This window comes from Platalea leucorodia (genome assembly GCF_965183815.1).
Source record: "Platalea leucorodia genome assembly, chromosome: 22".
NCBI classification, from domain to species: Eukaryota; Metazoa; Chordata; class Aves; order Pelecaniformes; family Threskiornithidae; genus Platalea; species Platalea leucorodia.
The window spans coordinates 2,702,167-2,714,350 of record NC_138844.1 but is presented as its reverse complement, the minus strand read 5'-3'; the positions used below and the strand labels follow the sequence as shown (position 1 = coordinate 2,714,350).

Here is a 12,184-nt window from a genome sequence, read left to right as displayed (position 1 = left end):
CGTTTCCTCGGCCGGGCGGCAGCGGGTCCCCACCGCCATCGTCCCTTCCCTCCCACCCCGAGAGGAGGAAACAGGCCGGGCCCCCACCGCCCCTCTCCTCCGGCCGGGGGCCGGGCACCCAACGCCGGCGTGGAGCCCAGCCCCGTCTTTCAGCGAGGCGCTGGCAGGAAACCAGGGCGAGTCAGGACCAGCCCGGCACGGGCACGAGCGGGACCCGCCGCGTGCCCCACCGCCCCCGCCTGCACCCCGAGGCCGGCTGGAGGTGAGATTTGGGGGCTCGGTAGCTTTGGGGACTTGGGGACTTGGGGCTCGGTGGCTTTGGGGGCTTGGGGACGGTGGGTGAGGCCGGTGGCGGTGCCCCCAGGGCTGTTTCAGGTGGGTTTGGGCGGTTTGTGGAACAGCCTCATGGGGCTGGGGCGCAGCGGGGACCCCCCAACTCGGTTCCCCCGGGGTCCCCGTGCACCCCAAGAGGGCTGGGGAGCTGCCGTCACCCCTTCCCTGCCCCGTCTCCTGCAGGCGGAGGCGCCGGGGCAGCCATGGAGGCGGCGGTGCCGGCAGAGGAGGCATTGGTGCTGGTGGAGTACGGCTTCGAGTACCGAGCCAAGGACGGGACCTTGGTATCCATCAAGCCCAACGAGCGCTACGTCCTGCTGAAGCGAACCAACCACCACTGGTGGCACGTCAAGAGGAGCGGGGACGCCCGGCCTTTCTACATCCCTGCCCAGTACGTGAAGGAGCTGCCCCCCATCGCCACCCCGGCCCCACTCGATCCCCCGCCGCCGGGGCAAGCCGGGACGGATCCAGCCATGCTCGTCCCGCAGCAGCCGCCAGCCTACGAGTATCGGTTCGTCGGTGCTGCCGAGGCGGAGGAATCGGCTGGAGGATGCTTGGTGCCCCGGAGGGACTCGGTGCCCAGGAAGGACTCGGTGCCCGGGAGGGACTCGGTGCCCCGGAGGGACTCGGTGCCCCGGAGGGACTCGCCGCCAGCGCTCAGCTCTTTTCGGGTCCCCGCGGGGCTGAGTCCCCACCCCGCCGAGCCCGTGCGCCCCTCGCACTCCCTGGATGACCTGGCACGGGTGACGCCAGTGCCACGCGGTGCCACTGCCATGGGGTCGCGCGGGGACCCCCCGGGACACACTCGCCCGCTTGGGAAGAGCCGCTCCGAGACCCTCTACGCCCCTGGCAAGGACAAGGACACGGCCAAGAGGTGGCCGGGGTCCGGCCATGCGCCTCAGGTACGGTGACATCCCCGGTGCCGTCCCCAAAGGCAGCGCCGAGGGGGGTTTGACTGGGGGGGGACGGGACAGGACGCCGGGTCCCCCAGCTGATGCAATGCCCCCTGTGTCCCCTCGGCACGACCCCACGTCCCCCGGCACGGGGTGGGGTGGCACCCAGGGGCTCCCCGGCCCTGCTGCCACCGCTGGGACCCCCCGCGTCCCCTCACCGAGCCGGGGCAAACCTGTGGGCCACCCCCCCCCATACCGGTTTACCAGCAATTACCGCCTCGGGGGGGGGGGTGAGCAACCCCCCACCGGGCATCCACCCCTCGCACTGTCCCTGCTCAGCCCCCCCCACCCTGCCTCAGTTTCCCCACCCTCATGGGCACCCTGGGCTCTCCCAGCCCCCCCGGCTCTGCCCCCGCCGCAAGGGTGCAGAGCCCAGCGATGCCCGTGGTCCCCAGGGGGGCTCGGTGCCACCCAGGGGTGCCTGGGGGGTCTCGCACCCCGTCCCGGCAGCGTTCCCGGGGCGAGAGGAGGCAGAAAGGGGTTAACAGGGAAGCGCAGCAGCTCCTCCCTGCCGGGGCGGGTGTCTCACCTGGGCGCAGCACCCAGGGCCGGAGGTGGGTGCTGGGTGCACCCCGGCCAAGGCGGGCGCCCCGCCACCCCAAAACCCACGCTCACCCCACACCAGTAAGTAGCGAGGGGCCCTTCCCAGTCCATGTCCCCCCCCCATCCCGGGGCTCCCCACTGCACCCCTCATGTTGGGGGGCACCCAAGGGTGGGGGGTGTCCCCTCGCCTGCCACTGATGCGGAGAGCGGCGCTGCAGGGCAAGGGCAATGGCAGAGGGGGGGTCCCGCGTCCTTGGCCCCCCCCCCAGCACCTCTCTTTGGGGTAACCCCAGGCACCCGCAGCACCCCGAGCCCTCCTGTCCCCCACTTCGAGGGGGGCTTGAGGGGCTGTGCCACCTGGGGGGGTGGGGGGGTCCTGGAGGAAAGGGGGCTCGGTGGCAAGGGACTGGGTTTTACACCCCATTTTACACCCCATTTTACACCCTGCCACCCCAGCCGTGCCGGATTAACCCCCCCAGTGCTCTTTGCACACCCAAAGCCACCGATGCCCCCCCCGGGAGAGACCCAGCGTGGTCCCCAACCCCGGTGCCATCGCCGGAGCTTTCCCCTTCCCCTGCCTAAACCCAACCGGTGTCAAAACCAACCGGCGCCGGCAATGGCGGGGCTGCAGCGGCCTTGGCCTGGCCACCATGTGCATCCACCGCCTCGGCTGCCGGGACGGGGCGATCCCGGCGCTGGGGGGACGCAGCCCCCCAGCTCATTCCCATGCCGTTGCCGGTGGAGCGGCACGATGCCGGACGGGCCAACGTAAATTTGGGGGGGAGTTTTCCCCGTTAGCGCCAGCTGCATCCCCGGCACGGCATCGGCCCGGTGCAATTCCTGCCCGATCGGCCTTGGCTTTGCCGGAGCAGGTGACCTTCGATGGGTGGCGGGTGACGGGGTGACAACAACCCCAAAAAAAGCCAATTCCGCTCCGGGGCCAAGCGCCGGGCTCGGAGGCGGCTCTTCCGCTCCCCGAACCCCAGCAGGAAGCGCGGCCGGCGCGGGGCCCAGCGCAGGGCGCCATCGGCATCACCGGAGCCTCTCGGTGCCCCCACCGGCTGACCCCCCCCCAGCGCCCACCGGGATGGGTGACCGGGCGTCGGGTGCCCTGCAGCGGTCCCGTAGCAGGGTGTCGCGGCTCCTGCACTTGGGGAAGGTAGGCAGCACCCATGGGTGCACCCAGCCAGGGTGGGCAGAGGGGGTGTTGTGGGGTCACCCCCAGCCTCCAAGCTGCCTCCCGGATTTCCCCCGGGTGGTTACACCACGGAGGCGGCACCGGGCACCGGTGGGTGCCAAGATGCCCGTCCCAAAGGAGCGAGGGGCACCCAGCCCCACCCCGGGGGAAGAGAAACCCCCGGGGATGCACCCGTGGGAGGGAGGGAGGTGCTGGGGGGGCTCCGTGCCGGGGGTCGCCTGTTGTCACCCCCACGTCCCTTGTCCCCAAGATGATGGTGGCCTCTTGCGCTGGGTTTCCGGCCCTGCTCGCCGCAACGGGGGGGTCGCGGGGTGGCAGGGGGGGAGGGTGATGGGGTGACCTTGAGGACATTTGATCCGCTGTCCCCCTCCGCTCCAGGGTGTCCCTGGGGACACTCCACCCGCCGTCCCCCCGCGCCCCAGGGTGACGGGCAGGGCCGAGGCTGGGAAACTTTGTCCCCGCGACCGTTGGAGGGAGGCTCAGGGGCTGTAAAGCTGGGGAGATCAAAGGGTGTCAGGAGGCGATTCCCGGCCGGCAGCCACCCGCCCGCGGCCGCCTGGTCCCAGGGGCCGCGTCCCCCCACCCGCAGCCGCCCCACGGGTAGCGGGGGGCAGCCAGGCACCCACGCCGGGGGTGCTCGGGGCCTTATTTTGGGATGTGGCAATGGGGCTGTCGGTCTCAGCGTCCGGCTCTGCTCGCTGGCGGGGTCAGGGTGCTGGGGCTGTGGGTGCTGTGGTCTGGCTGCTGGTGATGTGGGTGTAGGTGGCAGCAATGCGGGTGCAGATGGTCTGGGTGCCAGCAATGCGAGGGCAGAGGCTGGGGGTGCTGGAGATGTCCCAGGGTGCTGATGTTGAGGGTGCCAATGCGTGGGTGCAGGTGGTGAGGGTGCGAGCGCTGGGGTGCTGGTGGCAGGGAGGTGGGTGCAGAGGCTGGGGGTGCAGGCGGTGGGCATGTCGGTGGTGTTGGGGCTGCAGATGTTGGTGCAGATGTTGGGGTGTTCATGGTTTGGGTGCCAATGATGGTGGGTGCAAGTGCGAGGTGCCGATGCCAATGCCCTGGGTGCTGACGATGTGGTGCTGGAAGTGCTGGGGTGCTGATGCTGATGCCCTGGGTGCAGATCCCAGGGGCGCAGGCGCAGCGGGTGACGTGGGTACCGGTGATGAGGGTGCTGATGCTGGGGACCATGATGCCCCAAGCCCAAACTGTCTCCGTGTGCTTGGGCCGGACTCTCATCCCCACTGCCAGCTGGGTGCTCCCTGCCCCAACGTGGGTGCTGTGGGTGCTACGGGTGCCCTCCTCCACCACCCGGCCGTTGACACCCCATCGCTCTCAGCTCCTGCCCCGTGGGAGAGGGTGTCTCAGGGCAGCGCCTGCTGGGTTCCCGGGCAGGAGGGATGCGCCAGCAGCCGGGGCAGGGCAGGATCCGGCTCCTTGGCCCCCGCATCCATCCGCCAGCCTGGGTGCCACGGCGGGGACATCCCAAGAACGCCGCCCCCAGCATCCCTGCCCCACGGCTCGCCGCACCCATCGCCAACCGCAGCACCCGAGTGACCCATCCGTGTCCCCGCCAGGCGCGCAAGGAGCCGGAGGAGCCTCCCGCCCCCATCTACCTCAACATCCAGGAGCTGCAGGAAGAAGCCGCAGCCACCGGCTCGGCCCCGGAGGAGCCCGGCAGCTCCGTGTCGGACTGGGAAACCCACACGGATACGAACAGTGGACATTTGTTTTATTATAACCCGGTGACGGGCGAGACCACGTGGGATTGTCCCTTTGGGCAGGCAGAAGATGGAGTGAGTCCCGTCGCCTCTCCCGCCTCCTCGCTCGCCCACAGCCCGGAGTTTCCCGCGTGGGAACAGTACGTGGACGAAGCCAGCGGACAGGCTTTTTTCTATAATTCGGTAACAGGTGAGACGTCGTGGGACCCCCCCCACGCGGGAGACGGAGGCAGCTCCCAGGATATGTACCCTGGGGTGACGCGGTACGGTCCCATGGAGCAGAGGGTGAGCACCCAGCGAGACGCGGGGGTGGTGAGGGTGGGGATGGAGACAGGGATGGGGACGGGGATGGAGACGGAGATGGAGATCATAGAATCATAGAATTGTTCATGTTGGAAAAGACCTTTAAGATCATCAAGTCCAACCGTTAACCCAGCACTGCCAAGCCCACCACTAACCCATGTCCCTAAGCACCACGTCTCCCCGGCTTTTAACCCCCCCCAGGCATGGGGACTCAGCCCCTGCCCTGGGCAGCCTGGGCCAGGGCCTGGCAGCCCTTTGGGGGAAGAAGTTTTTCCCAATACCCAACCCAAACCTGCCCTGGCGCAGCTTGAGGCCGTTCCCTCTCGTCCCATCACTTGTTCCTGGGGAGCAGAGACCGACCCCCCCGGCTCCAGCCTCCTTTCAGGCCGTTGCAGAGAGCGATGAGGGCTCCCCTCAGCCTCCTCTTCTCCAGGCTGAGCCCCCCCAGCTCCCCCAGCCGCTCCTCCCCAGCCTTGTGCTCCAGCCCCTGCCCCAGCCTCGCTGCCCTGCTCTGGCCACGCTCCAGCCCCTCCATGGCCGCCTTGGGGTGCGGGGCCCAGCGCTGAGCACAGCATTCGAGGGGCGGCCTCACCAGTGCCCAGCACAGGGGGACGATCCCTGCCCTGCTCCTGCTGGCCACACCGTTCCTGACACAAGCCAGGGTGCCATTGGCCCTCGTGGCCACCTGGGCACCCTGCTGGCCCATGTCCAGCGGCTGTCGACCAGCACCCCCAGGCCCTTTCCCCCGGGCAGCTCCCAGCCGCTCCTCCCCACGCCTGCAGCGGTGCCTGGGGTTGCTGTGCCCCCAGGGCAGGACCCGGCCCTGAGCCTTGCTGACCCTCACCCCGTGGCCTGGGCCATCGACCCGGCCTGGCCAGGGCCCTCAGCAGAGCCTCCTGCCCCCCAGCAGCTCGACACTCCCACCCAGCTTGGTGTTGGTTGCAAACTGACTGAGGGTGCCCTCGATCCCCTCCTCCAGATCGTTGATAAAGATATGAAAATGGAGATGGAGATGGGGATGGAGATGGAGATGATGGAGATGGGGCGGCCGCCACCTGGGCTGGCCGCGGCTTGGGGATGCGGATGCTCTTGGTGGGGCACAAGATCTTGACCTGGCTCTTCCCTCCAGCCACCCACTCCAGAAACGGACTATCCCGACTTCTCTCCAGATGAGCTGGAGGGTTATCCCGAGGAGGACTACTCGCCCGTGGGCTCCTACGATCAGGGGGCCGCTCTCTGTCTGCCCCCGAGGCGCCCCGAGGAGCTGGGCTCACCCCCGGGCTGGTACAGGCACAGCCACCCCGAGGGAGCCGTGTTCTGCCCCGAGCACTTCGCCTCCGACACGGTACGGGGACGGGGACGGGGACGGGGACGGGGACGGGGATGGAGGTGGGAATGGGGACAGGGATAGGGATGGGGATGGGAATAGGGATAGGAACAGGGATGAGGACAGGGATGGGGATGGGGATAGGGATGGGGTGGGAACAGGGGTGGGGCTAGGGACAGGGACAGGGCTAGGGAAAGGGACAGGGATGGAGATGGGGACAGGGATGGGGACAGGGGTAGGGACTGGGATGGGAACAGGGATGGGATATGGACAGGGACGGGATATGGACAGGGACAGGGAGCGGGATTGGGATGGGGACAGGGATAGGGACAAAGATGGGGACAGGGGTGTCTGCCATGGGATGAGCATCCTCACAGGGCCACAAAAGCAGAGGGCAGGGACTCTGGGGTGCAATGGGTGCGAAGCCCAGCACCCATCCGGCATGGGCACCTCGGGCGTCACCCGCTCGCTCCCCTCCAGGTGCCACCGGGCAGCCACCACGACCGGGCCAGCAGCAGCTCCAGCCAGGACAGCGGGCTCTTTGCCTGGCACAGCACCGTGCCGCCGGCGCTGGGGCTCAAGGAGGAGAAGGTGAGCACCCTGGGGAGGGCAGCCAGCCCTGCCCCACCGCGGCAGCAGGGAGGACGGGGGGCAAACCTGACTCCCCTCGCACGCTTTGCCTTCTAGTTCAAAAGCCTCGAAAAAGCTGGGGTGCTCAACCGGACCAAGACGGTGGACAGAGGGAAGCGGCTCCGGTAAGCACATCCCAGTGTCCCCGCCACCGGAGAAGGGAGGCCTGGGGGGGTGGAGGGGACAGGGGCTGTGCTGTCCCCCTGCGTGACCCCCCCTCTGCTCCCCAGGAAGAACTGGAGCTCCTCCTGGACGGTGCTGGAGGGGGGGATCCTCACCTTCTTCAAGGACTCCAAGCACTCAGCTGCCGGTGCCTTGGTAAGAGCCCCAGCAGCCTCGGTGGGGCCAGCACCCATGGGACAGGGCCAGCACCCATGGGATGGGGCCAGCACTGATGGAACAAGGCAGCACCCATGGGATGGGGCCAGCATCCACGGGATGGGGCCAGCACTCACAGGATGGGGCCAGCAGCTGTAGGATGGGGCCAGCACCCATGGGATCGACCAGCACACATGGAATGAGGCCAGCACCCATGGGACAGGGTCAACACCCATGGGATGGGGCTAGCATCTGTGAAATGGGGCCAGCACCCATGGGACAGGGCCAGCACCCATGGGACAGGGCAAGGACCCACAGGATGGGGTCAGCACCTGCACGATGGGGCCAGGACCCATGGGATGGAGCCAGCACCCATGGCATGGGGCCAGCACCCGTGAGATGGGGCCAGCACCCATGGGATGGAGCCAGGACGCACAGGACAGGGCCAGCACCCATGGGACAGGCCCAGCACCCTGCGTGAGGACCCCTCCCAGCACCAAGCTCGCACCTCCCCTCGCACACACACGCTCCCCCTCTGTGGGAGCGGGGCCGGGGCCGGTGTCAGGGCACCCTAACGAGCACCCGGAGCTCGTCGGGGAGAGCGGGGAGGAAGAGCGGGGAGGAAGCGGCACCCAACCCAGCCCCCCGGCACCCATCAGCCGCCACCCGGATGCAGAAGCTGCCGTGGGTCTTGCAACACCCTGCGGCGACGGTGGCAGGGGAAGGAGAGGGGACGGACCCACGCCCTCGCGGTGCTGGCCCCACCGCTGGGACAGGGTGCGGGGCTCTGGCTGGGGGGGCTCTTCTGGAAAACAGGGATGGAGAGGGGCTGGATCAAGGGGGAGCATGGCCAAAGCACCCCAAAACCCGGGGCATGGGGAGAGTAAGAGGGTCTGACGCTCTTCCCCTATGAAAACGCCAGGGGACTGTCCCCTCCCCGGGGACAGCCACCCGGCAGCCTGCAAGGGCCTCCGTTCCCCACGTAACGCTGCTGCTGCACACTGCTGTCACCAAGACGGACCCTAAAGCTGAAGACCCGCGGGGTCCCCGGGCAGGGCTGGGGACGTCCCATGAAGGGACGGTGGCTGTCCCCGAGCTGGTGGCCACGACACCCACCCCACAGCAGCAGTACCCTGTCCAGGTCCTGCAGAGAGACCCCGGTGCCGTGGGAGGGGACAGAGGTGTCCCACAGGGGACATTTGCCACTCATGCCTTTCTGGCGGAGGAAAGCCTGCAGCTCCCCCACAGAGCAGGACCCCGGTGTCCCCGTCCCCTCGGGGCGGGTGCCAGCGGTGCCACCCTCGTCCCCTTGCTCCCGCAGCGGCACCCCAGCACCCTGACCACCCCCGAGCACACGGTGGAGCTGCGCGGGGCCACCCTCACCTGGGCCGGCAAGGACAAGTCCAGCAAGAAGCACGTCCTGGAGGTGAGCCGGGTGACAGTGGGGGGGACATCGGTCACCCATCGGGGTCCACGCGTGGCCTGGGGGGCGGTGGCGATGCCAGCACCTGCCCGCTTCATCCCACCAGCAGTGAAGGGGATGTGCTGGGGTTGGTGGGGACACTGGGGGACGTCCCCGGGCTGGGAGCAAAGGGACACGCTGCACTGCCGGCCACTGTCCCTTTCCTGTGGCCATGGAGATGTCACCAAGGGACGTCCTGGCTCCCAGAGGGGTTTTTGCACTCGGGCTTTGCACAGGGAGGAGGTTTCCAGCCACCCCGCTCACTGGCAAACGGCAACTATCGGGGTCATTGGTGTAATGAGTTGGGCGCCGTTCTCAGCCACAACCTGGCCCCCAGAGCCGTGTGGCTGTGGCCAAACGCAGGCAGCCCCACGGCCCTGCCCTGACCGCTGCCTGCTGCTCCTGTAGCTGAAGACGCGGGAGGGCTCGGAGTTCCTCATCCAGCACGACTCGGAGCAGATCATCACCGCCTGGCAGAAGGCGATCGCCGACAGCATCGGCAGGCTGGTGAGCAGGCGCCCGCCGCCCGCCGACCCCCGCCCTGCCACCCCGGGGCCGGGCACAGGGGTCTCACGCTGCCCCTTCCCTAGGGCACCGACCTCCCCGGTGAGGAGGATGCCGAGAGCGGGGCTGAATTCGGCTCCCGGGAGAAGCTGGGCAGCGGCGAGGAGAAGAGGGCAGGTGAGCTCGGGCATCCCAGCACAGGGACGGGCACTGGGGCGGCACCGGCAAAACCATCCACCGGGCGGGGTGGGGTGGCCGCCGCGCGGTGTCCCCAGCTCCTCGTGGTGGGGGGCATGCCGGGAGCGCCCCGGTCCCTTGGGATGATGGTGACCTGTGCCCTGTTCCCAGCAGTGGCCGGGCAGGCACCGGGCAGTGCCGGCGGCGAGAGCGAGACCAGCAAAGTCCGGAACAAACTCCGCAAGTTCCTGCAGAGGCGGCCGACGCTGCAGTCCCTGCGCGAGAGGGGCTACATCAAGGGTGGGTGCCAGGATGGGGCTACATCGGGGTGGGTGCTGGGACGGGGCTGAGCCCCCTCGGGGTGTCCCCAGGCTGGGAGGTGGGTGGGGACAGGCAGGGATGGAGCTGGGACAGCGGGCTGGGGGACCAAGCCCAACCCTGACCCAGTGTCATGGTGATGGGCTCGGACATGTCCCATCACCTCCAGCCACCCCTTATGGGAACGGGCCCTCCTGCGATGTCCCCAGCCCTGTCCCCTACCCCAACCCGCCACCGGGCACCCGTTCGGTGTCACCCAGCCATGCTCAAGCCTCCGTTGGTTTTTCCAGATCAGGTTTTCGGCTGCTCCCTGGAAGCGCTGTGCGAGCGGGAGCGGGGGACGGTGCCCCGCTTCGTCCTGCAGTGCATCCAGACCGTGGAGAGGCGAGGTACTGCCCCAGGGCTCGGGGACGGGGACAACCCGGGGGGCACCGGGATGGGGACAGCACTGGGTAAAGCTAAATTTGATGGCTGGGTTTTCCCTGGAAGCTGGGTGCTGCGGCCCTGCAAAGCCATGCTGGTCGCTGTCACCATGTGCCACCCAGCTGTGGGCATCTCCCAGGGGACAGTGGGGACACGTGGGTACCTGGAGGTCCCTCGATGGTGGCTGGTGTCACATCCCAGGCCGGGCTGTGGTTAACCGGGAGCTTTTCCACCGTCACCACCATCTTCTGTCAGGTCTGGACATCGACGGGCTGTACCGGGTCAGCGGCAACCTGGCCACCATCCAGAAACTGCGCTACAAAGTGGAGCATGGTAAGGTCCCCCATGGTGACAACGGGGGACAAATGGGATATAACCCCCCCCAAGGGCAGGGTGACAGGGCTCCGGACGGGGAGGGAGGGGACGGGGACCCTCGCCGGTCCCCAGGGCTCTGGGACCTGCCTGAGGTGCTGTCCCCACCCCGCAGACGAGCACCTGGACCTGGATGACGGGCGCTGGGAGGACATCCACGTTGTCACCGGGGCGCTGAAGCTCTTCTTCCGAGAGCTGCCAGAGCCGCTCGTCCCCTTCAGCCACTTCGACAAGTTCATCGCTGCCATCAGTGAGGCCTGGGGACGGGAACAGGGATGGGGACAGGGATGGGGACAGGGATGGGGACAGGGATGGGAATGGGGATGGGGACAGGGATGGAAACGGGGATGAGGATAGGGATGGCGATGGGGATGGGGATGGGGACAGGGATGGGGACAGGGATGGGGACTGGGATGGGAATGGGGACAGGGACGGGGATGGGGATGGGGACAGGGATGGGGACGGGTGCTCCGGCTGCCAGAGCCAGCACCCCACCGTGTCTCCCCTCCCCTCGCAGAGATGCAGGACCCGACCAGGCGGGGCCGGTGCGTCCGTGACCTGGTGTTCTCCCTCCCGCCCGCCCACCACGACACCATGAAGGTCCTCTTCCGCCACCTCTGCAGGTGACACCCGTCCCACTCCCCCCAAACCCAAGCCGGTGGACAGGACCTGGGGTTGGGGACATGCCAGGTGACATTGTCCCTCATCCCCGCAGGGTTATTGAGTACAAGGAGGAGAACCGCATGTCGGTGCAGAGCATCGCCATCGTCTTCGGCCCCACGCTGCTGCGGCCGGCGAGCGAGGAGGGGAACATGGCCATGCACATGGTCTTCCAGAACCAGGTGGTGGAGCACATCCTCAACCAGTACAGCTACATCTTCCCCGACGGCTAAACCCCCTGGGGACACATGTGGGGACAAGCCCAGTGGTGGGGGACATGAAGGAGCAGCTTCTCAGGGGAAGGACTCGGCCACGTGTCACCTCGGACCGTGGGTGGTGGCAATCGTGGGCTCAATGAAGGGCAGCGCGGTGGCCCAGCTCGCTCGAGATGCAGCTCGAGGGATGGGTGCCGGAGCCGGGGGCACCCCAAGCACCCCATTCTCCTCTGCCACCCGCTCCCACTGGGGCCGGATCCGCGGAGGTTGAGCCCCAGGGGGTGTGTGGGGTTTGGGGGGTCCCCATCGGTCAAGAGGGGACGATGGAGCCCTGTGGTCCCCAGCTCGCCGGTGGCACAGAGCCAGCATCCCCGGGTAGGAGGACGGAGGTGCCCGGCCGGGCAGTGCCCGTGGGGACGGTGCCACCGGTGGGGCGGGCAGGGGAAGCCGGGCTGTGCCGCGGCCGGAGCCGGCGTCCGGCACGAACCCACCACCGTATTCCTGAATAAAAACCCCGTTCAGCTGCGAGGACGAGGCGTTGCTGGCGGGGCACAGGGACATCCCCAGAGACACCAGTGGCACAGCGGGGGCTCGGTGCCCCTTGGCTCCTAGTGGCCCTTGGGGACAAGAGGAGGGGACCTCAGCTTCCCCAGAGGGGCGAGACTGCAGGCCACCGTGGTGACCATGTCCCCTGGGCTTGGGGACATCTTTCCTGGCTGACATCGCCAAACCC

At 68.3% G+C, this 12,184-nt stretch overlaps 1 protein-coding gene across 4 annotated transcripts; it reads left to right on the top strand.

Moving 5' to 3' along the window:
- Window positions 1–64: 64 nt before the first annotated feature.
- On the top strand, window positions 65–11,881 carry ARHGAP27 (Rho GTPase activating protein 27). 4 transcript variants are annotated; one of them, XM_082331966.1, is made up of 16 exons: window positions 65–262; window positions 517–1,235; window positions 4,599–5,027; window positions 6,175–6,390; window positions 6,853–6,963; window positions 7,060–7,127; window positions 7,233–7,320; window positions 8,642–8,746; window positions 9,191–9,289; window positions 9,373–9,463; window positions 9,638–9,763; window positions 10,072–10,170; window positions 10,460–10,537; window positions 10,692–10,826; window positions 11,094–11,199; window positions 11,292–11,881. In XM_082331966.1, exons 2-16 carry the CDS (start codon window positions 537–539, stop codon window positions 11,467–11,469), a joined length of 2,628 nt encoding a protein of 875 aa, XP_082188092.1. In that variant the 5' UTR covers window positions 65–262; window positions 517–536; the 3' UTR covers window positions 11,470–11,881. The 4 variants fall into 4 exon arrangements, with proteins under 4 accessions (XP_082188092.1, XP_082188091.1, XP_082188093.1 ...); XM_082331965.1 differs by having other exon boundaries at window positions 9,635–9,763; XM_082331967.1 differs by lacking the exons at window positions 65–262; window positions 517–1,235 and adding an exon at window positions 2,854–2,988 and having other exon boundaries at window positions 9,635–9,763.
- Window positions 11,882–12,184: the final 303 nt, after the last annotated feature.

Excerpts from the sequence above, each read along its gene's own strand:
- ARHGAP27 (XM_082331965.1), top strand. The coding sequence starts at position 537 with ATGGAGGCGGCGGTGCCGGCAGAGGAGGCATTGGTGCTGGTGGAGTAC. Across the intron at positions 9,290-9,372 it reads CCGACAGCATCGGCAGGCTG|GGCACCGACCTCCCCGGTGA; the intron begins GTGAGCAGGCGC and ends CCCCTTCCCTAG. Across the intron at positions 10,171-10,459 it reads CCAGACCGTGGAGAGGCGAG|GTCTGGACATCGACGGGCTG; the intron begins GTACTGCCCCAG and ends ATCTTCTGTCAG.